Source organism: Bos javanicus, chromosome 14 (genome assembly GCF_032452875.1).
Source record: "Bos javanicus breed banteng chromosome 14, ARS-OSU_banteng_1.0, whole genome shotgun sequence".
Classification (NCBI taxonomy): domain Eukaryota; kingdom Metazoa; phylum Chordata; class Mammalia; order Artiodactyla; family Bovidae; genus Bos; species Bos javanicus.
In genome coordinates, this window is record NC_083881.1 from 16,500,576 (window position 1) to 16,525,338 (window position 24,763).

The 24,763-nt window shown below is 44.3% G+C and overlaps 1 protein-coding gene and 1 non-coding gene across 3 annotated transcripts in view; one reads left to right on the forward strand and one right to left on the reverse strand.

Moving 5' to 3' along the window:
* The window catches only part of FBXO32 (F-box protein 32), a 37,793-nt gene extending 13,801 nt beyond the window's left edge, over window positions 1–23,992 (forward strand). The window contains exons 5-9 of one of the 2 annotated variants that reach the window (XM_061438672.1): window positions 8,839–8,932; window positions 9,768–9,952; window positions 16,664–16,846; window positions 17,883–18,026; window positions 18,667–23,992. In XM_061438672.1, coding sequence (XP_061294656.1) covers window positions 8,839–8,932; window positions 9,768–9,952; window positions 16,664–16,846; window positions 17,883–18,026; window positions 18,667–18,756 — 696 coding nt within the window. In that variant the 3' untranslated portion in view covers window positions 18,757–23,992. The remainder of the gene's footprint in view (window positions 1–8,838; window positions 8,933–9,767; window positions 9,953–16,663; window positions 16,847–17,882; window positions 18,027–18,666) is intronic. The other variant, XM_061438673.1, reaches the window with a different exon arrangement.
* On the reverse strand, window positions 12,324–12,395 carry TRNAC-GCA (transfer RNA cysteine (anticodon GCA)). Its single transcript has one exon. It is a non-coding gene; the product is annotated as a tRNA-Cys (tRNA).
* Window positions 23,993–24,763: the final 771 nt, after the last annotated feature.

Below are 24,763 nucleotides of genomic sequence, written 5' to 3' on the forward strand. Positions count from 1 at the left end.
TGCAGAAGTAGGGGGTACCCACCGAAGTGGGGGCGCCCCCAAAAATGGAGGAAGGCTGGAAGACCAGAATAGTGGTGTTTTTGACCATGGACAACTGACAGTGCACGTATTCTCAATTTATATATATTCATAAATTCACTTGTAAATCATACACAGATGCATGCATGCGTGCTCAGTTGCCTCAGTCATGTCCAATTCTTTGCTCCCCTGTGGACTATAGCCCACCAAGCTCCTCTGTTCATGGGATTCTCCTGGCAAGAATACTGGAGTGGATTGCCATGCCTTCCTCCTGGGGATTTTCCCAACCCAAGGAGTGAACCCACGTCTCCTGCATCTCCGGCATTGCAGGTGGATTCTTTATCCGCTAAGCCACATGGGAAGCCCCATATACCTCTAAAAGGTGCTAATAATGGTACCTACTATCCTATTGCTACAAAATTAAACTGAATTTAATCCCTTGAAATGCCTTTGAACAGTGCCCAGTACATCCATTGCTGCTATAACTATTGTCATCTTTAGGGTGGTAATTAGGCATTAGAAAATATATGAAAATAGAAATTCAAGATGAAATAAAATATACAGATTGACTTTTTTATGATTTTCCTACCTGATTTTCTTTTGCATCCCACTTTGGAGATGGAGAAACACTGGAGGTGGATTCTTGGAAGAGGTTGAACCTGAGAGTCTCCTTCCTTGAAGGAAGGCCAGGATTTGGCCAGGTGGAGAGACAGTAGAAGGCTTTGCAGAGACAAATGGCACGAGCCCCAAACTGGAGATGGGAAAAAGAGAAAAGGAGAGTCAAGGGCAGTGTGACAATGAGCCTGGTTCAATGCTAGGGTGGGGGTAAAGAGGCTGCGTAGACAGGGAGCCTGATTTCAGCAGACTCATTGTGGCAAACAGAGGTGCTCAGGTCAATACAGGGAACAGGGCATCACTCTAAGTTCAGAATTTTCTGGGATGGATAGAAGACAGAGAGGCAAGTTGCTCTCGGCTGAGAATACAATTGATTTGTATAAACTTGGCCCTCAGTTAGAGAGATGTTTCACTTGCAAATAATATTTACCCAGTCTTGACATGCCTGGAGATTATTAATGTAGCCAAAATGCTCCCTCTTCCAACCTGTCAGTGTTCAGGCTCAAAGTCAGGACAAAACTTTCCAGGTTCTAATCTAGGTTGTCCATTGAATAAATAAGGGTCTTGCAAGTACACAGAGGTACTGCCTGATATAACCAAAGGTTTATTGCAGAAGACATAATTTTCCTATGGGCACCCAGCTTGGGTACTGAGCATGGGAGAAAGGGCAGGGGCTTCTCCAAGCTTCTTAAAGTTTTTTCCTACCTTTGAGAATCCTTTGGCATGTTTTCTAACCGGACATGAATGTCCTTTAAACCTCAGAGCCTACTGTCATAGGGAAAAGAGAAATTTAGGGATGAATTACATTTTTAACAATATTCTATGCAAGACAGAGTATGTTTGGGTATGCATGCTGCATAGCTAACCTCGAACCAACAAGGCAAGTAGCTGCTCTTTCTGTTTGTGCTTCTGAAGCCCCAGTTGCCTGGTATTCCTTTAAATCTCAGCTGCTTGCCTTCCTGGTAAGTGTTAATGATGTGTTTGCATTAAAAGTGATGTATCAGTCTGGGAAAAGACCCCATATGAATACCAGCCTGACAGTCCATACCATCTACTGTTGATCATGTCATTTGACCCCCCCTGAGCCCCTTTTCTAAAGCAGGAGGGAATATGCATAAACTGTCATCCAGGGCCCCTCTAGCTATACTACTCCTTGAGTCTAAAGACAGATGTGTTAAATATATATATACAGTTGAGTGCCTGCCATGTGCCCGGTGGGGTTAGTTGTTGTTCAGTCACTAAGTCGTGTCCAACTTCCTGTGACCCGATGAACTATAGCACCCCAGGCTTCCCTGTCCTTCACTATCTCCATGCATTTGCTCAAACTCATGTCCATTGAGTCAGTGATGCCATCCAACCGTCTCATCCTCTGTTGCCCTCTTCTCCTTTTGCCCTCAATCCTTCCTAGCATTAAGGTCTTTTCCAATGAGTCAACTCTTCATATCAGGTGGCAAAGTTTTGGAACTTCAGTATCAGTCCTTCCAATGAATATTCAGGGTTGATTTTCTTTAGGATTGACTGGTTTGATCTCCTTGCCATCCAAGGGATGCTCAGGAGTCTTCTCCAGCAGGTTGGGGTGGGGTAGAGTGGTAAACAAAACAACCCTTTCTGTCTTGAGGTTTCTATTCCAATTAGACAGTCAGCAAGCAAGTAAACAAGATCATTTCAGACATGTACAAATGAAATGATGAAGAACAATGAAACCATAGTAAGATCTAGGAGAGTCCAGAAAGGGCTCTCTGAGCTCTCAGCAGGCAACATTGAAACCGAAACCTGAATGGAGCTTCCCATGAAGATGTGCCTGGGACAAAGCCTGAGAGGTGGGAATAAGCTAGAAGGTGGTTCGGGGAACCAGAGGCGGGCTGTGGAGCCAGAGCGGAGTCAGCTGGGGAAGGACTGGGTGCAATGAGGCTGGACAGGGAGTGAAGACCAGGTCAGGGAGGACCTAGCTAGTCATGGTCAGGAGGCTAATTTTTTTTCTAAGGGCCAAGGGAAGGCATTTGAGGGTTTCGAGCAGAGAAGTGACTCAAGCAAATTTATTTTTAAAAGTCTGAATGCTAAAAAAAAAAAGTCTGAATGCTGTGATGAACCAAACGGAAGAGACGATAGAAACCTACTTTTTCTGCGGGCAAAGTGAGATATGAGGGCAGTCTCTTTTCTGCCCATTCATCTTCCACACACCCCTTCAAGCTGTGGTTGGCATCCGTTCCGAGATTGGCTGTAGGATGTTGCTTGCAACTAGATTTTTCTTCTCAGTGTGTCTAAGAGTAGCATGAGTCAAAGCCGAAGGGCAGGATGTGGTTTCGGCACGCGGTGACCACCAGCCCTTCCTCCGGGAGCCCAGAACCGGTCCTGTTACTGCACAGCTAGTCACTGAGGATCCTACTGGATCCCCAGGCAGTCCCACAGTAATGATAGCCTGGAATTAGAACCCTCTTCTCACCCCCACCACACCCCCGCCTCTCTTTAAACACAGCCACAAATTACTGGCACCTGGACTAAAATTTGCCCAGCAGAAAACAAACAGCCATTTGCAAATAGTCCGTTTTCCTCTTCTTTTTCTCTTGTGGCCAGAGGCAAAGAATCCAACTGGCTAAGTCATCTTGGTAAATAAATTGCTAGATACAGCTCTACACCCCTAGGCACACAGCTCCCTTGACACAAGTAAAATTAATCAATTCTGTCCTCCTTGCTACCAGTTTCATACAGTACTGGTTCTGGATCTGTAGAATTATACTGATGTGGAAAGACCTACGTGATTTACCTAAAGCTATTGGCTTCCCTGATAGCTCAGTTGGTAAAGAATCCACCTGCAATGCAGGAGACTCCGGTTTGATTCCTGGGTTGGGAAGATCCCCTGGAGAAGGGAAAGGCTACCCACTCCAGTATTCTTGCCTGGAGAATTCCATGGACTGTATAGTCCATGGGGTCACAAAGAGTCAGACACAACTGAGCAACTTTCTCACACACACACATTGCCTCATCACGACTGAGCAACTAACACACACACAAATGTGTTGTGTCAAGAAGGACGTGGCAACCCACTCCAGTATTCTTGCCTGGAGAATCACATGGATGGAGAAGCCTGGCGGGCTACTGTCCATGGGGTCATAAAGAGTCGGACATGACAGAGCAACTCACACACACACACACACAAACATTTTATTAACCCTTTCTGGATATTATTTCTTCCTTAATGTTACAAGCTGATTACCTATCACAGGGTAATATTGATATAAGGTTTTCAGACTCTGTTTCCTAGAACATAGCAATACATGATATTACTACTATTTTTAAAGTTTGGCCCTAGATGCAAATTTGATTAGCCTTGAGAAACTGAAGCCCTTAAACTATCAGAAAAACCTGTTCTCAGGACTTCCCTGGCAGTCCAGTGGTTAAGACTCAGCGCTTCCACTGCAAGAGGCACAGGTTCAGTCCCTGGTTGGGGAACTAAGATTCCCACATGCCACCTGGCATAGCCAAAAAGTTAAATAAAGAAATAAATATGTTCTCTGTTAGACATATCTGGGCCCAAGTCCTGGCTCCTCCACTTGCTACAGCTGTATGTCTTTAGATGAGTTGCATAGTTTCTCTGGGCCACAGTCCTCTTTTGACTAGTGGAGAACCCACTTCATTGGGTTGCCGTTGAAGGTGAAATAAGATCACACATGCAAAGTAGTGAGCACAGTCACTGGCATTTGGCAACCACCTGTTAGTGTTTACAAAATGAGACTTCATGGTAGATGCACCTAGGTGAGTCATAGAATGTATCAACGTTAACTTTTATCATCAGACAAGAAGCTATTAAATGTATCAGAACTATAATAAAAATGACAGAAAGGAATATGAGAATTTGAAAGAATTTAAGCATTTGGTTGACAATATATAAAGTTGAAATACAACAGTTCTAAAGGTCTTTAAACCAGCTGTACTTTACCCTACTAATTCACTACGCCTTCCCTGGCAATAATTTTACCTAGTAATATTCTCTGTGCTATGATAAGAAACAAATGATAGTAATTTATTGAGTATATTTTTGGTATCAGGCACTGTTCTAAGTGCTTTATGGATGCATTTAATCTTCACAACAATTCTAAAGCAGGTACTGTTACCGTGTACATTTTAAAGCTAGGGAAATGGAGGCCGGCAGTTTGGCTCTAGAGCCCTCACTCTTGAACCCTGTGATAAATATATATATCAAATTCTATACTCTATCAGAAATTGATAGACTGTAGCCCAAGAGCTGAATCTGCCCCCCATGTCTGTTTTTATAAATAAAGTTTTATTGGAACACAGACACACCTGTTCATATACATACTGTCCTGGGCTGCTTTTGTACTACCATTGCTGAGTTAAGTAGTTGCAGTAGAGACTTTATGGCTCTCAAAGGCAAAAATATTTACTATCTAGCCCTTTACAGAAAAAGCTTTATGGAAATGACAACCCTTGATATCAACTTAAAACTTCACTAAAAGATTGGGATTTGGAAGGGAAAGAAATAATACCTTATTGTAATGATGCCCTGTATTTGGTTTCTATATACTGATCTCATGTAATTCTCATTACAGCCTGTGAAGTAGGTAGTCTTTTTTTTTAAGTTGTTTATTTACTTTGGTTGCACTGGGTCTTTGTTGCTGCATACACGCTTTCTCTAGTTGCGGAAAGTGGGGCTGCTCTCTAGTTGCAGTCTGCAGGCTTCTCACTGCAGTAGCTTCCCTTGTTGCAGAGCACAGGCTCTAGGCTCCCGGGCTTCAGTAGTTGTGGCACATGGGCTTAGTTGCTCTGAGACATGTGGGATCTTCCTGAACCAGGGATCGAACCCGTGTCCCCTACATTGGCAGGCAGATTCTTAACTGCTGGGCCACCAGGGAAGTCCCAGGTAGTCTTTTTTTTTTTTTTAATGTCCACTTCAGAAATGAAGAAACTGAGGTTCTGGAAAGTAAAATGACTTACATCACAGACTAGACGGTAACCCCCCTGAGTCTAGGGATCGTGTGTCTTAATCCACGTCACCTACCACAACATTAGAACAGAATTGACACACAGAAACACTTGCTAAGTGATTGACAGCTGCAAAGGTCACCCAGCTAGAGCGTCCGGTCTCCTCCTGTTCCAGGGTTCTCTCGTGACCCCGAGGCTGCCTGGCGGTGAAAGGAAGGACTTTCTTTTGACACAGGAATAAACAGAGGGTGGTTGACATGTTATTCTTCTGCCAATTGACTGGTTTTTGCTACTCTGTCTTGCTGCTCTTCCTTAGTCAAAGATCATCTCAGTCAGGCTAAAGAGTTTTTCTTGTTTCCCCTCAAATGCACAGTCATAGCCTTGAGAATTTTTGTGTTCTTGGGATTGGTGCAATTTTAGACAAGATTGAAGCTGACGCCCTCGTGAGATGGCAGTCACATGGAATGGGGCTTTTGGATGGATTTCAGGCAGAGTTCTGCCTACCCCACCTCCTACCCCGTGATGAGTCATGGCTCACAGCCGACTGCCCTTCCCAGAGCCACCTCAAGACTGTTGTTTTCTTTCATCTTGCTTTGTGCTGGTCATGTGAGGCTCAGGGTATTAATAGGCTGTGGTCTTGGCCTTCTGGATCTTGTTGTTGGTCAGGGAGATAAACGAAAAGTTTGGCCAGTCCTTTGTGCCATTTTTCACCCCTCTCTCGACTGTCACGTGTTGGCTGGTGACAGAGCTGAGCTGGACATGCAGAGGACATCCAGTCTGGTCACCCCCCCGGGGACATGGCTTCTGCTGATGTGTTGACTTCTTTCCTCTCCTCATGGGCATTTGGTCAGTTCCTGACATCCAACCTTGAATCCCCAGTACTGATCTTAGCAAACCATCCTTTCTTCACCATCCTCCCCAGCCCAAAGACGGCATCTCTCCCAGCATGTGTGAGAGATACCTAAGCCAGGCAGGGAAGGATTGGGGGTCTTGTTGTTGTTGTTGTTCAGTCACCAAGTTGTGTCTGACTCTTTATGACCCCGTGGACTACAGCACACCAGGCCTCCCTCACCACCTCCTGGAGTTCACCCAAGTTCATGTCCGTTGAGTCAGTGATGCCATCCAACCATCTCATCCTCTGCCGCCCTCCTCTCCTTTTGCCTTCAGTCTTTCCCATGATCAGGGTCTTTTCCAATGAGTTGGCTCTTAGCATCAGGTGGCCCGAGCATATTTTTAACTTCGAGCAAAATTATTTTCAGGAAATTAAAAGTCTGTGCGTGGTTCAACAGGCTCCTAAGGAGCTTCATGGGGACAAAACTTTTTAAACAAATGCCTTGGAAACAGAGGTTCTTTGAATTGCCTGGGGCTTTGATCCAAAAGTTTCAATTCTTCTCTACAGCCCAATTTTTTAAATGTCACTTTGCTAGTTCCCTCAGCCTGGATTCCAGTACCCCGTACAGTGTCATATTTGGTGATTACTGACCTGAAGTGAAGTTGGGCTGGGGCCTGGCCCAGGAGATGAAACTTCTTTGGAAAGTTTCCTAGGAGCAGAGACTCAAGCTTTAACATAAAGGGGAATCTTGGTTCTCTACATCTAATTGACTGGCTGTGAGACTAGTCAGTTTTCCTTTGCCTGGTGGGGTTCCGGGTGCAGTTAATTACTTTCCGTTTATATCAACCTCTTTTGTTCAATAACTGTGAAAGCATGAAGTGTGTTAAGAAGATCCTGCTGATCCCTTTCACTCTTGTGGTGTAGTTGGTGAAGTTTAGTCTCTTGGGCCTCATTTTGCTCATTTGTTAACTGGGTTGAACTGTATGATCACTAAGACCCCATTTCAGTCTAAATTTTCATTTTTTTCAATGACAACATTTTTGATTAAAAAAGAAAAATCTTGCCGTATCTGTAAGAATTTTACTTTTGAGGGAAAAAGAATGATTATGCTAAGGGTGCACCAACTTAAATTATTATCTTTATTTCTTTTTGTTTAGTGATAACATGGGTGGGGGGGCATGGACCATACTCCCACAATAAACCAACCAACCTCTATTTTCTACCTAATTTATGCCAAGTGCTCTGCTAATGGCTTTATGTGTGTTTCCTCATTTAACACTCACCAATCTTGAAGACTCTAGTATTACAAGTACAGATGAAGAAACTTGGGGCACTAAGAAATTAAGGAACTTTCCCAGAGTCACAGATCTAATAAGTAGTCAAAACAAGACTTGCACATAATTTTAAGAACTACAAGGATCCTAACCTCTAGGTAGAAAGATATGTATACACTATATATTCCTGAAGGTCTCTTTTCCTGTTATTAGCTTCTTTCTTTTTTTCACTCTACAAGTTTTTATTAGAATTTTACTATATCTTATATTGTTTTTTTCATTTTATATTGGAGTATAGCCAATTAGGGGGCTTCTCCAGTAGCTCAGTGGTAAAGAATCTGCTTGCAGTGCAAGAGCCACAGGAGATGTGTGTTTAATCCCTGGGTCAGGAAGATCCCCTGGAAAAGGGCATGACAACCCACTCCAGTATTCCTGCCTGGAGCATCCCGTCAACAAAGGAGCCTGGTGGGCTACAGTCCATAGAGTCACCAAAGAGTCAGACACGACTGAAGCAACTTAGCACACATGCACACACATAGCCAGTTAACAATATTGTGATAGTTTCAGGGGGACAGCAAAGGGATTCAGTCATGCATTGGCATCTTTCTACAAAGAGTTAAGCGTGATGAAAGATTCTAATTAATGGACATGTTTATTGAGCACTGCATAAGCAGGAGATATCTGGATAAGAATTGCCACTTCCTTGAAAAGTGCACATCACTGCTGAACTTGAGCTTTTTGGTGCCTTGAGAGCAGTCCCAGCCAGTGGGGAGAAGTTCAAGTCCGGGTAGAACTCCCTCTGGGAGTGATTATATAGAACTCCAACATCATGGGTCGTGGGAGGTTTTATTCCCCTTGGAAAACCTCAGCTTCACTTGTTGAAGTAGGACAAGTAGAATGAATTAGCCCTGACTGATGCCAAGCTCTTTATATTTAAAAGAAAGAAAGCAATTAAATATTCAGCCTGATGCCGAGGTTTTGGATTACCCCCATTTGTCTTTCACTCAGAGCATCTGCTTTTTATTGCATTGTGGCCCTGTCTGCCATTTATCTCTCCCCGTCAATCCATATCTATGTGTCACGTGACTCAAAAGTGAAGATTAGAGGAGAAAAATATCTCTGTAGTCTAAGCCTGGCAACTTCTATTTTTATCCACAGCTGTTGGAACTGATAGCGAAGTCACAGCTCACATCCCTGAGTGGCATTGCCCAGAAGAACTTCATGAACATTTTGGAAAAAGTGGTACTGAAAGGTGAGCTTTTTCCCACTCTCTCACCCCCTTTTATAGGCCTGGGGCTGGGCAGATGGATTTTCCAATGCAGTGGACATGTCACTGGATTTAAGGGAATGTGAGTGGATGGAAATGAATGACTCCAGATGCATTTCATGGGTGCCAGATTCCAGTTGAGAAAGGAGGGCCATTCGTGCGCATGACAAAGGATGGGACGATGACCATCCTGTCGTATTGGAATCATCCATTTGTCCTGCTCTCTGCCTCTCAGGCTTCTCAGTGGAGGCACACGTCCCAACCTTGGCTACCAAACCTCTAGATTCCACATTCCTAGAAAAGTGAGCAGGGTGAAAGGCAGGATAGATTCACAGACTCTCTGAGCTAGAAAAAACTGGAGGTCTCAACTGACTCATTGTATACATGAGAGAAAGAGTGGTTTATCCACAATCACACAAAGAGGCAGCCAGACTGGATGGGAATCCAAGTTCCTGACCCCTAGACCCATGCTTCTACCACTGATCATCTGAAAGACACATCACTGCTGGGCAAGAGACACTGCTTTCAGATCAGGTGAGCCCATGGTGCTGGCGGGACCAGTGAAAAGAGAAACAGTCTTTGTGGAAAATGGAGAGAAGAGAACAAAGAGGGACCTAGATAATGGAAACTCTACCGCATACCCTCGAGTGCAGAAGCTTAGGCAAGTGTAGAATAAACACCAGTGAGAAAGAAGACCATATCCCCTGGGGGTGTACCCGGTAACACGAGCACAATAGAGCAGAAGAAAGGACCACTTGTAAAATTATGGAGTGTTCTAGTCTCATAAACTCTTCCTACTGTTTTTCTCCCCACACTCAAGTCCTTGAAGACCAGCAAAACATTAGACTAATAAGGGAGCTCCTGCAGACCCTCTACACATCCTTATGTACCCTGGTCCAAAGAGTCGGCAAGTCTGTGCTGGTGGGGAACATCAACATGTGGGTGTATCGGATGGAGACGATCCTGCACTGGCAGCAGCAGCTGAATAACATCCAAATCACCAGGGTAAGCAGGGACCCCCCCAGCTTCCTCCCAGCAGGAAAGGCCCCTCTGCAGTCAGTTCCTCTGTCGAGATGCTGGGCAGCCTCACCAGGACTTTAAACCCGCTCTGGTGATGGAAGAGCCTAGATGGCTCTGCTCAGGTACTGTATCTTGGGTGCTGAGGGTGGGCTGGGGACTTTCTGATAAAGGGAGGGTGGGAAGAACTTGGCAGAGCAGGATCAAAGCCCATGGAGGATGACAACCAATGGAAAGGTGGGAAAAACTGGAAACTTGACCTTTGGATCAGATGTTGGCTATACCACTGAAATCTTCAGTGGGATCTGGAGATTTCTGCCCGTTTCCTCTTAAAGTACAAGTTCGTTTATAGCTTTAAGATGCTGCCTGGAATACAAAGAAGCTATGACGGCGGTGGCTTGGAGAACTGATGGTACCAGCCTTTTAAAACTCTAGTTCCAGTTATTAACTGGAAGGAAAGGAAGCCTTTGAGTAAAGACTGTAAACATACAGGTGGGGAAAGAGATGGGCAAGTCTCACTCAAGGCACACAAATCAACCAAACCCCCCACATTTCCAGCTAAATTACTACCAGTAGTTTCTTCTGTCTTGTAAAACATAAGCTGGCCCCCTTGCTCTTGTCCTCTTGAGAGTGAGCAGAAGGACCAAGACACACGAAAAATGTGAGAAAGATGTTGGTGTAATCTCTCAAGGCTCCCTAATGGACAGACACACTTAGGCCGCTCACGTAGCACTTGGCTGACTTATCTAATCACTCACCACGGCTGTTTTAAGTGGTTCTGGGATCCAGCCTGATAAGTTAGGTTCTGCCTCGTCTCTTGAGAATGAAACATAAAAAAAAAAAAAAAAAAAAAAAACTTCTTTGACCTCTTTTAAGTGTTTCACTGTATGAAGCTTGCAAAATTCAGTGTCCTTGACTTTATAGTTAATAACCTCTCTGTGTCTTGGGTTTTTTTTAACTCAGAAACAGAGGGAATAATTAGAAACCTCAGAGTTCTATGACTTCCTTAGAATTACATAGGCTACACTACACACGTACACACACACACTACATAGATACCAGTGATACCTAGTCAATTATATAAATGAGCAAATCCCATTAATCTCAAGGGCATCTTCCCTCCAATAACTTGGAACACCCGTTTAGACGGTCCCGCTTGCCCAGAACTTGCCTCTGTTCTCTCTTTCCCTCACAGGAGCTGCCCCCTCCTTTGGCCACATCTGCCCACTTTCATGTGTCTGCTCTCCCTAAAGCCCTCCTTAGTTTATCTACAGACTCTCATGGGAGGTACCCATTGTAGTTGCTTCACCCTTCATGGAGTGAGGGGCGAGGAGGGATCAGAGAAGCCCAGTGATTTTCCCAAGTAACACAGCAGTCAGGCCAGAGCTGAGGTCAGAACCCTGAGCTTCTTATTCCTAAAATGGCAAAGCTTTTTAGCATCAGTGGTTTCCAAAATTTTTTCAATCCAGCTTTCTTCCAACTATGTATTCAGTGATTCAGCTTTTTGCAAACCTTTTAAATCCGATGAAATCTCACACAGGATGGATCAGACCCTGAAATTCATCTCAGTCTCCCCTCTGCTCATGGCACCCCAGCGAGGCCAAGCTATTCTCAGCTTGGTCCTACCTTGGGGCTTTGAAAATAGCTGCTTCTTCTGACCATCCAGTCTTTTGAAGCCTCTGTCATCTTACTGTCCTCAGAGCTGCTATGATGAACTGAAATTATCTGATACATATATTCATCCACTGGCTTATAAACTCCACAAAGAAAGGACAGTACCTTTAGTTCCCTGCTCTGTTTCCTGTCCCTGGACCAAAGCAGATGGCAGTTAGTAGACATTAGTTGAATGAATGAGTGACTGAAGGCAACTCTCCTCCCTACACCTACCTAAAGAACTTGCTCAGCGTTCAGAGGAATACAGTCACGAAATACTGCCCTGTATACAGATGAGGATGAAAATTTACCAACTGCAAGATCTGGGGATAGATATTCAACATCTCTGTGCCTCACTTTTCTCATTTGGGAAATAGGAGCAATCATGCCTATCTCATAGTCCTGGTATGAGATTTAATAAGTTAATACATAGAAAGCACTTAGAGCAGAGCCTGACATGTAGTATTGTAAATGCGTCAGCTATTATTATTGTTATGAGGGGCTCACTCTGTGGCACTCTTCAAAGTCCTCTAATGTATTAATTAACTCGTCTAGTGACTAATTGTAAGCAAAGTGAAAGTGAAGTCGCTCAGTCGTGTCCAACTCTTTGCAACCCCATGGACTGTAGCCTATCAGGCTCCTCCATCCATGGGATTTTCCAGGCAAGAGTGCTGGAGTAGATTGCCATTTCCTTCTCCAGGGGATCTTCCCAACCCAGGAATCGAACCCGGGTCTCCTGCATTGCAGGCAGACGCTTTACCGTCTGAGCCACCAGGGAAGCCTAATTGTAAGGAGAGGTGATTATAAAATTAATATTAACTGGCCGCTGTGCTCAGTACTTCCAGACATTGTCTCATGAGAAAAATCAGACTGAGCGGTTAAGAATAATCTGGCCGGGGCCTCCCCACCAATAAGATGTGGGCTGAACCCAGGCCTGTCTGCAGAAGCTTAAGATACCCATCAGTCTCTGCTCTCTCAGGCCCTCCTTCCTAACCCTCCATGGCTCTGAGCTACATTATTTTGATAGCAGTGCTGGGAACCCATGGAGCTCTGAAGTGCTTTTCACAGAAATGCCCACGTCTTCAGAGGAAAGAAAAATGGACAGAGAGAGAGAGAGAAAGTGAGGGTGGGCAGAAAAAAATTTAGTTGCTCAGTTGTGTCCGACTCTGTGGCCCCAAGGACTGTAACCCACCAGGCTCCTCTGTTCATGTAGTTCCCAGGCAAGAATATTGGAGTGGGTTGCCATTCCCTTCTCCAGAGGCTTTTCCTGACTCAGGGATCAAACCCAGGTCTCCTGCATTGCAGGCAGAATCTTTACCATCTGAGCCACCAGGGAAGCCCAAGGGACTTAATTACTTCAGTGTAGACTGTATTTTAAAACTTTTTAACAGTTTGGACCAAAGAGAAGTATGTTATTACATGAAAATGTTAAGGTGACATTTACAGTCATTGTTTTCTGTTTGCCAAAGTTCTATCAGTATCTCCCCAGCACATAATCTTGTTTTCTTTCAGAATTTCCTATCTCATTCTATGGAGCCAATTTTTATTGGCAAAATAATTAATATAATAAATAATAAAAGGGAGAAAAACGAAGAGAACTGGCTTGGGGCCGGGGGGCGCAGGGGGGAATCACAGAATCACAGTGTGCTGTGAGCAAGACAGAGTTTGGAAGCGTAGTGGGGCAGGGAAGGCAGGGTGAATATAAAAGGATTTTTGGCCAAATACTTGATAGGGGGAGCAAGAGTGACTTCTTTTTCTTTAATATGTTTATATTCAAATAGAAGAAGGTACACAAGCAGTTAATCATTTATCAGGAGTAAAGGCTCAGCATGGGGTCTGGGCAAGGATTTTGGAAAAGTTCAGGTTTGAAAATTTGAGAGTGAATTTGCCAAGTGGACTTTAATAGGAGTTCATGTAATAATTGGCCTGGGAGTTTTAACCAAAAAAGTAGATGCTTTGAAGTGCTGGAAACAAAAAGAAAATCTCATGGCAGTTTTATTGGCTCATATGATCAGCCACAGATGATAAATGACAAATGGGTCTAGGACCTTCTGCAGTCCAGCAAAGTCCTGAATTCTGCAAACAGTTGAAAGTTCAGCCCAGCAGCCTGAACAGTATAAATTGTCAAGTCAGAGACACTTCTGATGGGTTAGGAGGCTGATGCTACTCCAAGTCTGAGATGGTTGGAGCTGGAGGGGATCCTCAGAGACTTCTAAGCCTGCTCATTTTGGACACGAAGGAAGTATGAAAGGAAGTGTTAGTCGCTCAGTCGTGTCCAACCCTTTGCAACCCCGTGGACTATATAGCCTGCCAGGCTCCTCCGTCCGTGGAATTCTCCAGGCCATGGAGTGGGTTGCTATTCCCTTCTCCAGGGGATCTTCCCCACCCAGGGATTGAACCTGTGTCTCCTGCATTGCAGGCAGTTTCTTTACCAGACGTACAGAAATTGAGACCCAGATTTCCCACGGGATCTCGATCTGCTGCTTCTCCATCCCATGGTCCTCCCACGCCACCTCCTGTTCTTCTCCATCATCCAGCATCCCAAGGCACCCTGTGACTGCCCACCTTCCCTCTACATGCCTGTCCTGCTTTGCAAAGACACGGCAGGGTGAAGAGGCGGGGATCGCTGACACTGTGTGTCCCCTTGGAATCGTACGTGTTCCAGCCTTGACATGCCTCGTACAGAGTTTAGTTAGCTAAAATTTCAAGGAGGGAACTCAATACCCATTCCCAGGATATTTTCCCCTGAGCTAAGGAAAGGTTTCTTCATCCTGTTTGTGTGTGTGTGTGTGTGTTTTTCCCCTCTTGTGACCTCCAGAGGTGATAGAACACTGAGCTAAAAATGTCACTATTTCAAGTTCAAGAGCTCACCCAGGACTAGCATGGGAAGGACACAGAACCACAGTCTTGGTCTCGAGCGATTTGTGCTGACTTCTTATCCAGATGGCAGAAGCTAGTTGCTGTTCAAGAAATAGCAACAAGTACTACTGAGTATCTTCTGTACAGATAGTTCCCATAGCACTTGGTGCTTGTCTCCTTGGTGGCATTTAACCTTTGTTCTCCAATGATTTGCTTATGTTTCTGGGTCTCTCACCCTGCAGCAACTCTAGCGCCAGAAGAGGGTTTTTATGCTAGACTAGTCTGCAGGCGTTACAAGCTTAGACCTTGGCTTCAAGGATCTAGGTCTGGATAGGCTAACATAAGCTCATCCAAATTTAAACAATAAAGGACTTAAATATAAATGCAAGGATATAATAGAAGAAGCTTCTGGAGAAGCTCACAATTAATTGCCAGTGTGTTCTCCACAGATAAGTAGTTTTCAAAATGTTCCATGGAGCCTAAGGTTCAATAGAGATGCCTGAACAGATGGATCTTTAGGCTGAAAGATTCTTGACCAGCCCTTCCGAAAGTGTGCATACATGTATACACACACACACACACACACACACACACACACACACACACAAGTACAGAGTCTTTCTGTTGTGGTTGTTTTTACCTGTTTAATTATTTTATTTTCATCATTCCACAAATATTTATTGAGTGCCTACTATATGCTAACACACTTCTAGACTCTTTTAGACATAGCAATGAAAGAACACAAAAATTTCTGCCTCTGTGGAGCTTATATCCTAGCAGGAATTTTCCATTAAGCTTTTTTTTGGAGACGGGGTCTGAAAGATGGGATTTCCTTGGTGTTCCAGTGGTTAAGACTCCACATTCCCAGTGTAGGGGGCTTGGGTTCCATCCCTGGTCAGGAAACTAAGATCATGCATGCCCCTTGGTGCAGCCAAAAAAGACAGTGGTGTCTAAAAGAGATCATAGGAATTCTAGGAAGATGCAGTGCCTAAGACTTGAGGGAGACACAAAAGCAGTTTTCAGAGGAGGTGAGTTTGAACAGGGGCTTCCCAGGTGGGCTACTGGTTAAAAAAAAAAAAAAAAAAAAACTGCCAATGCAGGTAGACTTAAGAGACACAGGTTTGATCCCTGGGTTGGGAAGGTCCCCTGGAGGAGGAGAGCATGGCAACCTACTTCAGTATTCTTGCCCAGAGAATCCCCATGGACAGAGGAGCCTAGTGGGCTACAGTCTATAGGGTCGCAAAGAATTGGACACGACTGAAGCGACTTGGCATGCACGAGTTTGAACTTGATCTGAGAAGAGTCACTTATAGGCGAGCAGAGGCCTGGACAGAGCAACAGCCTTGTGTGCAGTGTTTGGGGGCCAGTGAGAAAGCCTGTTTTGGAGGATCGGTGGTCACAAGGAGGCAGGCCATGAGATCTGAGGCTGGGGGGTGCCCTGCCAGGGTAGTGAGTCCTTCAGGACTACTGTAATTGAGAAAAGCACATGAATCCAACTCTTGCTATTAGCAGAATCTTTCCAGGCAGTGCTAGTGGTAATGAACCCAGCTGCCAATGCAGGAGATATTAGAGATTCAGGTTCCATCCCTGGAGAAGGGTATGGCAACCCACTCCAGTATTCTTGCCTTGAGAATCTCATGGACAGAAGAGCCTGGTGAGCTATAGTCCTTAGAGTTGCAAAGCAACTGAAGCAACTTAGCACTTCACAGTAAAAGTGTAAATCAGTGAAGGAAATTAAGAGGTACAAGCCTCCAGTTATAAAACAAATGAGCCACTGGGGCTGTAGTATAAGGAATATGGTCAATCATGTTGTAATAGCTTTATATGGGGACACACAGTTACTAGACTTACTAGATGGTCATTTCATAACATATGTAAATATCAAATCACTCTGTAGTTCACCTGAAACTAACAGGATAGTGTATGTCAACTACTTTTTTTTAAGCATAAAGTTTTGTGCAACTTAGGAAAATTTCTCTGGCACCATTGGCCGGAGCTGCTCCAGGCTGTTCTTTGTGCATCTCGGTCATGGGTCCTGTCTTGTACTCAGGGCAGGGAGAATGGCTGCTCTGATCAATAAACCAGCTTGAGGCTGGAGGGCAAGGGGACAGCTGCATCCTTGGAGGGTGTCGCCTGGTGCCTGGCTGCTCTCCGCCCTGTAACTTAACACCGTCCTTCTCCTTGCAGCCTGCCTTCAAGGGCCTCACCTTCACAGACCTGCCTTTGTGCTTACAACTGAATATCATGCAAAGGCTGAGCGACGGGCGAGACCTGGTCAGCCTGGGCCAGGTGGCCCCCGACCTGCACGTGCTCAGTGAGGACCGGCTCTTATGGAAGAAGCTCTGCCAGTACCACTTCTCCGAGCGGCAGGTTGGTATCGCCCAGCGGTCATTCCTTCCTTCTCTCCCACTCTGCCTGCCACCCTGCCAAGCTTCCTTGGCATCTTTCTCAAACCCACCCTGGGGTGCTCCCTAGTTTGACTAGAAAGCAGTCTGAGGAGTTTCTAAATAATACTTGTGAGATTTCTTTTATGTAATTCAAGAAGGAAAAAAAAAAACTTATATTTTTAGCCCGTTCCCATTTTACAGCTTGCTCTGAAAACAATTCATAAATTGGCAATAGCCCTTCTTTTCTATAACAAAATAACTTACATTTTTATGACATTTTACAGCTAAAGGATTTTCCTGATGTTATTTCATGTTATGCTGATAAGCCAGGGAAAGGTAGCCCTGGAGTTGGAAATGGCAACCCCACTCCAGTATTCTCTGGGAAATCCCACAGACAGAGGAGCCTGGCGGGCTGCAAGTCCATGGGGTTGCAGCGAGTCGGATACGACTAAGTGACTGAGCATATTATGCCCACTTTAAACAGACGGAGGGACTGAAGCCACAAGTGGCTAAATGACATATCCAAATTAGTGGCGTGCTCTCCAGGTGAGGAAAATGGCCTTGGATTTGAATTTGGGTCTTCGGACACCAGTTCTAGGCCTTTTTCCCCTCCACACACTGCCTCAGATTTTTTTTTCCCCAACTTCTTTATATAGAAGTGTGAGTTCAACAGGGTCTGTTCACGAAGCCACTAATATTTAGATATAAAATAGAGCCACTGTGCCAAACAGTCACCGCATCTCCCTGGAAATAATCACTCAAGTCTGTAGCAGAGAAAAGATTGAAGTTGTTTATGGAGATCACCTAAACTTTCAACACCAGAAGATGTCACCAGCCACCTGTTTCTTTTAAAGACTGGTTAAAAGCTATTGTTTCTTTCACTGGGTAGAGATCAGAAGCGACATTTTTATCTCTCTGCTACTCTTTCCCTGGCTATCATCAGGGTATAGATGAAAAAGGTGGGGAAAGGGGGCAGGAGCAGAACTTTTCAGAACAACTTTTATGTGTTTGATACTTAGATCCGCAAGCGATTAATCTTGTCCGACAAAGGACAGCTGGATTGGAAGAAGATGTATTTTAAACTTGCACGGTGCTACCCACGGAAAGAGCAGTATGGAGACACCCTTCAGCTCTGCAGACACTGCCACATTCTTTCCTGGAAGGTATGTGTCTCAGAGGTGGTGGCCACGCCCCCCCCAAGCCCAGCCCCTAAGAGCCAATGACACCCGCACCATGTTGCCAAATGCTTTCCTGCTCTTCCACTATTGTAGCCCCCAGGTGAAGGTGAAGGTAAGACTGATGCAGGCCCTGGGGAGAGAAACTTTCAAAGACTTTCATTTCCTTTACCCCATTGTGTCAACTTTCCCTGCAGTACCCCCAAACTCCCCCATCTCTCTGTGCACAGGTACACACACACACACACACACACACATACAGCACTCTTTAGTTTTGCATAACACAGGGTGTTCTTGAGAGAGGAATGTTGTTTTGAGGTTGGGCAATGCCTTAGGATAGGACTTCCCTGGGGGCTCAGTGGTAGAGAACCCACCTGCCAATGCAGGAGACATGAGTTCGATCCCTGGGTCAGGAAGATCCCCTGGAGAAGGAAATGGCAACCCACTCCTGTATTCTTGCCTGGAGGATCCCATGGACAAAGGAGCCTGATGGGCTATAGTCCATGGGGTCTCGAAAGAGTCAGACACGACTGAGTGACTGAACAGCAGCAGCAGCAATTCCTCAGGGTACCACAAGCCAATGTGATGCTGGGGAGAATGCCCACCTAACCATGATGTTCCTTTCCAGGGCACCGATCACCCGTGCACAGCCAATAACCCAGAGAGCTGTTCCATTTCACTTTCACCCCAGGACTTTATCAACTTGTTCAAGTTCTGAATCCCAGCACATGACAGCACTTCAGAAGGGTTCCCCTGATGATTGGATGGTTGGGAATCCAGAGTTTGGACACTTCATTTGTAAATAGTGTACATGTTAAACATTGGCTCAAAACTTCTGAGATAAGGGACACTGGAGGGGAGACATACAGCTGCTGGCTGGAAGTTTAAGCATATGGACTTCTCATTAGAATTGGTATGGAAAACAGAAATCCTGTAAATAAACTTTTTTTCCTAACAATTTGCCAGCAAGACTATAAGGCAGGAATTCTATTTCATCGGTGAAAATGGAATTCTCTTGAAGTTCACTGCAACTCCTTGATAGTTCCCTAGAGTTGTGGAAGAGAGGGCAAAACTCGAATACAAAATAGAACGCTCTTTGTTTACAATGTGAAAATTTGTTGGGGAGAAAAAAAAATAAGAAGAAAAACTACATGTGAGAAACCCCTGGGCTTTGGGTTTTGATTTGGGGTTTGTTTGGCAAAGGCAATGGAAGCACCACTCATCTTAAACCCACATGGGTGTAGATAGGGCCTTATCTTCCGAAGACACCGCACAATAGTCTACCTCGGAAAGCTGCAACGCTCGCTCTGACAAACCGCATGGTCCAGTAGACGGCCTCTGTCTGTTTTGTGTCTTCATCAAAAGTGAAACAGGAAGAGAGATTGGAGGCATCCTTCCTCATGCTTCAGGCTTCCCTTTTAGACGAATGGGACACTCTTTGGGGTTTCTTCTCTTTGAGAACAAACCCCAAAGCACGTATGCCTTTTTCCCTTTCACGTTGTAGCTTATTTCGTGCAACATAAGGCCAATTAAAAGCAGTCCCAGAGGAAATCCTGCTGCAGGAAAAATGGAACGAGTCACCCAATAGCCATGAAGATTTTCTTATTCCTGTTTAACCTCTTGGCTTGTCTGGGCTTCCTAGGGTATCTTGATGGATAAGCCTGTCTCTGGGGACTGTTTGGAGCCAGAGGCCTGATAAAGACTTGTAGAACAGGTTTTACATATCAGCTGCTGTTCTTCTTGATGGGTGATGAGTTTTCTTTACATCCAGCACCGAAATTTAGTCAACCTGAGCTAGGGCTTCTTACGAGGTTGATAAAGCCTGGTGTTCTAGCCAGACAGGGAGTGGATGGAGGTACTTTGAGTTCAACCCCAGGGGAACCTGCTAGACAAATACCAACAGGTAGTTATATGTGGAAGAAGGAAATCTCAGGACTTAAGGAGTCAATATTCCTGGGGGGTAGTGGGGAATGTTTTTGTTTTTTACCTTTTATAGAACTTTGCTTTTCTACAACAGTGTATATATTTTTGCAATTGTATTTACTTTCCTTTTTTTTTTTGTATGTAAAGTGGGCACCCTCCATGATCTTGGCTAATGAGTGAAGCAGAAATAGGAACTTGGTCCACATGTATGTTGAGCAACAGTGTATTTTTAGGGATTGAATTGGGGGTGACCTGAAATGGGGATAGATGGTTAAGAACGTACAGAAACAAGCCAAGGGACCAGCTACTGATGAGGGGCCCCTTCGTGCCCTTCTCTCAAAGCACAACCCAAGTACCAGTATCTGGAGAAGAGCTTGACCACTAGTTGATGTTTCTCACTGTACAAGGTCTGTGCCTATAGGTTTCCCAATATCTTTTTTTCATCATCATCCCCCCCAAGAGGAAAAAGGTAAATTGTATTTTAATTTTGAGGGAAAGTAAATATTAAAGAATAAGATCATGTTAGTTTAAGGTTGAGCTTTGGAGGGTCACAAACCATTGTGACACCTCACAGGATCCCGCCCACCCCAGTCAAGATCACATGGAGAATGCAGGTCCAGACTATGGAATCAAAGGCTCATTCTGCCCTAATTCAGGCAGGTTCTCTCCAAGGTCTCAGCCTCCTTAAAGATGTGAGTGGAGCTGAGATTGTTGTTGCGGTGAGGGCTCTGGAACCTTTGACTCTGGCAATTTGGGGCGTTCATGGCCTTTCACATCTTTCCCCCAACTTGTTCTCAGCGCCTTTGTGCTGATGGAGTAAACCGAGACTCCTCAGCACCTTCAGGTTGACAGTTCCAGAAATGTCGCCTGCTTTGACTGTCAGCACAAAACTGGGGAACCAGTGTCGCTTGGACTGTCCGAGGTGCTCAAGACCACACCGCAGGCCCCAGGCAGCAAGAACACCTACGCAAAACGACCCTACCACAAGGGACAGGCTTACAGTTTTCTGAAATGTTTACCCAGATCATGACTCCCAACTCTCCCCATCTCCTTTGACATCACTGGAGGTGGTGTGGACAGAGTCAAGGAAAATTTTTAAGGAAAAAGAAAAAAGAAACCAATACTTGTGATTCCCTTTCTTTGGAAGAGGATTATAAGGAAGGAAATGGCAGGTGGCGAGGGAGAGGGGAAGGAACAGAAGTGGGGTGTCTTTGATGCTGTGGTTTGTGCAAGGGTGGGGGCGGTGGGTGGACAAAGAGCACAGCAGTATGAGCATCTCTGCTGGTGACACAGAGTACCTCTGAAGTGTGGCCAGAGCTGCTCATATAAGTAAAACCAAAACATTTAAAAGAAAATGCTTGTTCCCTGGGCACTGATTGTCTATAGAATTTCTTTTGGCAAACCGTCCCAGGACAACCTGACCTAAAAAACAAAAAACAAAGAATCTCTGTCTCAGAACTGCTGGCCTAAAAAGCCAGAAGGGACATGACAGTGGAAAGTGCTAGAAAAGATAGAATGCTCTACTGTCTTTGCTGTACCTACCTATCCCACCGCAACTCTGGAAAAGAGGATTCAAAACTGATGTCACATATGAGAGTAATCTGGACCTCCAGAGAAGGAAAGAGTTTTTGTCCAGGACAGTAGAAGTTGATGCATGCAAGTGTAATGATTTGTTTCAATGCAAACATTTCTGATCAACAATCCTAGAGTTTCTTGAAAAGAAGGCACAGCGTTTGAGGAAAGGAGAATATGTGATGCTTACGTAGGACTCAATTTATAGCAAGATCCAGACATTTTAAAGTAGATCACATTATGACTCAACACTGTTACTTTGAGCAGATGGACCAGTCACGTGGGAGGATGGCGGCAGAAACTACTGTGAAAACATCTCCAGTTTTGAGATGAAAAGGGTCAGTTGTGAGATGAGCTCTGTTTAGCCATGATCCATTTTATGTTGAAGTAGATCAGAGGAGATATTTTAGATGGGCTGGATTTACACTGCAAAACTGTCAATGCAAAAACGGGCTTTACTTGGCAACGATGAAAGAAGGTGACAAGTGTGATTACCTTATTGCAGTTCTCTCTTCAAAAACTGTTTGGGGGCTTGCAATTAACAGAGGCTCCTTGTTTCCATTGTTTTTATGTGGGAGAAGAGAAGGGGCTTGGAATCTGATTTGTCTAAACAAGTGTGTGATTTGCAAGAAGTTCAGTCATTTCAACAGTATATCATGCTTAGTGTTCAATACAATGTTTATCATAAAATATGCACCTGAGTTTATATATTTCTGCCAGGCTGTAGGGCAATTACATCTTGCTATGCAAACACTATTTTATGTGTGAATTTTTTTAACTGTAATTTTATGTGTGAATTTTTTAAACTAAACTCTATCATCATTTTCCATGTTGACATCTGTTGTTTTTTGTGTTTTTTTGTTTTAATCTGTTTCCAACTCTCAGAGTCTGTGAACCATCCCTCTGACTGGATGCTGGCCTAAAATCCTATTAGTGTTTAAACAGACCTCAGAAACACCCGAACCTCTAGGCAAATGCAGAGATGGGGCTCTTTGATATAGCTTGGGCCCTTGATGTCTTCAACAAACAAGATCGTAATTCCTTTCAACTCCACGTTTTCTGTAGACGCTTTCTTCTCTGTTTTGTTAAGGAGTCGTCTCGTGGTTTTCCAGAGGAAGGAAACTCCTCTCCTAGACTTGAGTGCTGGGAGGAAGGTTAGTGATGATGGAGTCTGGCATTCCTTCTGCCTTTCCAGATGAGGGAGTGGGTCCAGAATATTTGGGAGGCATGCCTCAACCCCGCTGGTACTCAGCAGTGGTCCTGAGTGTAAACTTGGGACTTTGTGAGCCTTGACTTTGTGCCCCCTACCCCAGCACCTTTTGTTGTGGCTGGACACACGTGACACCAGAGCTGATTCCGCTCAAGACTTTCACATTGGTGGTCCAGGGCTAAGTGTCTGGCTGCTAACTTTTAAAAACACATTTGAAGCCCCTGATTCTTCCTGGAGAAGTTAAGGAACCTCTTAACGTTTTTATAGAACTCTGACTCTGCTGTGGGTACGGCATACTAGTGAGTACAACCTGCGTGCCGTAAAGTTAGCAGCCTATGTTGACAAATTCATTTTTCTCTAGGTACTCAGGTTTTAATTGTAAAGGTGGCCCCTGAGACAGATGACCGCTGAGCACTTGGATTGCTTTCTAGAAACTGAGATTCTGTTGGTAACCAAGCAGGTGTTTCCTCTCTCCTTAGACTAAGAGGTACATTTGCCCCATCCCTTCCATCTCCTGGTCCTCTGGTACCTGCTGTGAGACCCAATGAGTTTCTACCAATGGAAGGTCACTTTCTGCTAAACCTCACAAGCAAAGGGGGATTAGTCTATGAGGCGGCAAGGAGCAAGGGACCAGGATATTCATGACTTTGTTGCTAGACGTTTTTCAAAGTATCCTTGAACTCAGCAAACAAAGTTTTCTGAGAGATCTCTCAAAATTCAGGCCCTGCTCCATTTGGCCAAAAATGGATGGCTGCTTCAAAATTCTGAACGGCTTGAAACTCCATCTGCTGCAACATTACTTCCGGAGTTTGAACATGACTTTTTCTGTCTTTGAGTATAGAAATGTTTATTTAATTAATGATATACAAGGCTGTTAAACAGAAGGCGCCAAGCTGTGCTCTGCACTTGAGAACACTTGGCACCATCTTTATTCTGCCGATACTGCCAATCATCCTGGCTAGAGGAGGTGTATGTGAAAGTCCATATCCTAAGCTTAGAAGCTTTCAAGTACTTTTTTAATGAAAAATGCTATAGGGGATTGAACATTTTAACTAAAAGTATAAGGTTAGACCAATTACATGCAGAGATGTTTATTTAATATTGTGTGAACTGAGTCCTTCTGTATAAATTATTTGCACTCTCTTCTTGCATGACGAACTGATTTTTTTATAGTTGTTTGTACCAGACGGTGGCATATTTTTGTAAAATTTTTTGACACTGAATTGCAATAAATGTTTTTCCAACAACACACACTGGTGCATTTTTGGTGCATGTCAATTCAAGTTGGTTTTTTATCAAACTGAGTATGTTTACCTTTTGCTAAGTGAGGCTTATATTCCTTCTCTCAGAAACTTAACATTGTTGTAAAATTTTCTAGGAATACACAGAAAACTAAGCTCGCTGCTGAGTACCAACCTGAATCATAAATACAGTATTATGCTTAAATGGGATATTCCTACTTACTATTCATAAAATAGAATGCTTAGGGAATAATGAACTTTAACATCAGTATTAATTTACTCATCAACAGACATCTATTGAGCATGATAGACTCTGTGCAAGGTACTGGGCATAAGATGGTGAACAAGACAGATGGAGTCTATATCTTAATGGAATTTAGATTCTAGTGGGAAAGAAAAAAACAAGTTGTTGTTCAGTCACTCAGTCACATCCAACTCCATGTAACCCCATGGACCATAGTGCACCAGGCTACCCTGTCCCTCACCATCTCCTTGAGTTTGCTCAAACTCATGTCCATTGAGTTGGTCTTCTGTCATCCCCTTCTCCTCCTGCCCTCAATCTTTCCCAGCGTCAGGGTCTTTTCTAGTGAGTCAGTTCTTCACATCAGGTGGCCAAAGTATTGGCGCTTCAGCTTCAGCATCAGTCCTTCCAATGAATATTCAGGGTTGATTTCCTTTAGGATTGACTGGTTTGATCTCCTTGCTGTCCAAGTAGGGGACAAAAAAATAAGTAGGGGACAAATTTAATTTGTAATAAGTGCTATGAAGGGAAAAAAGGA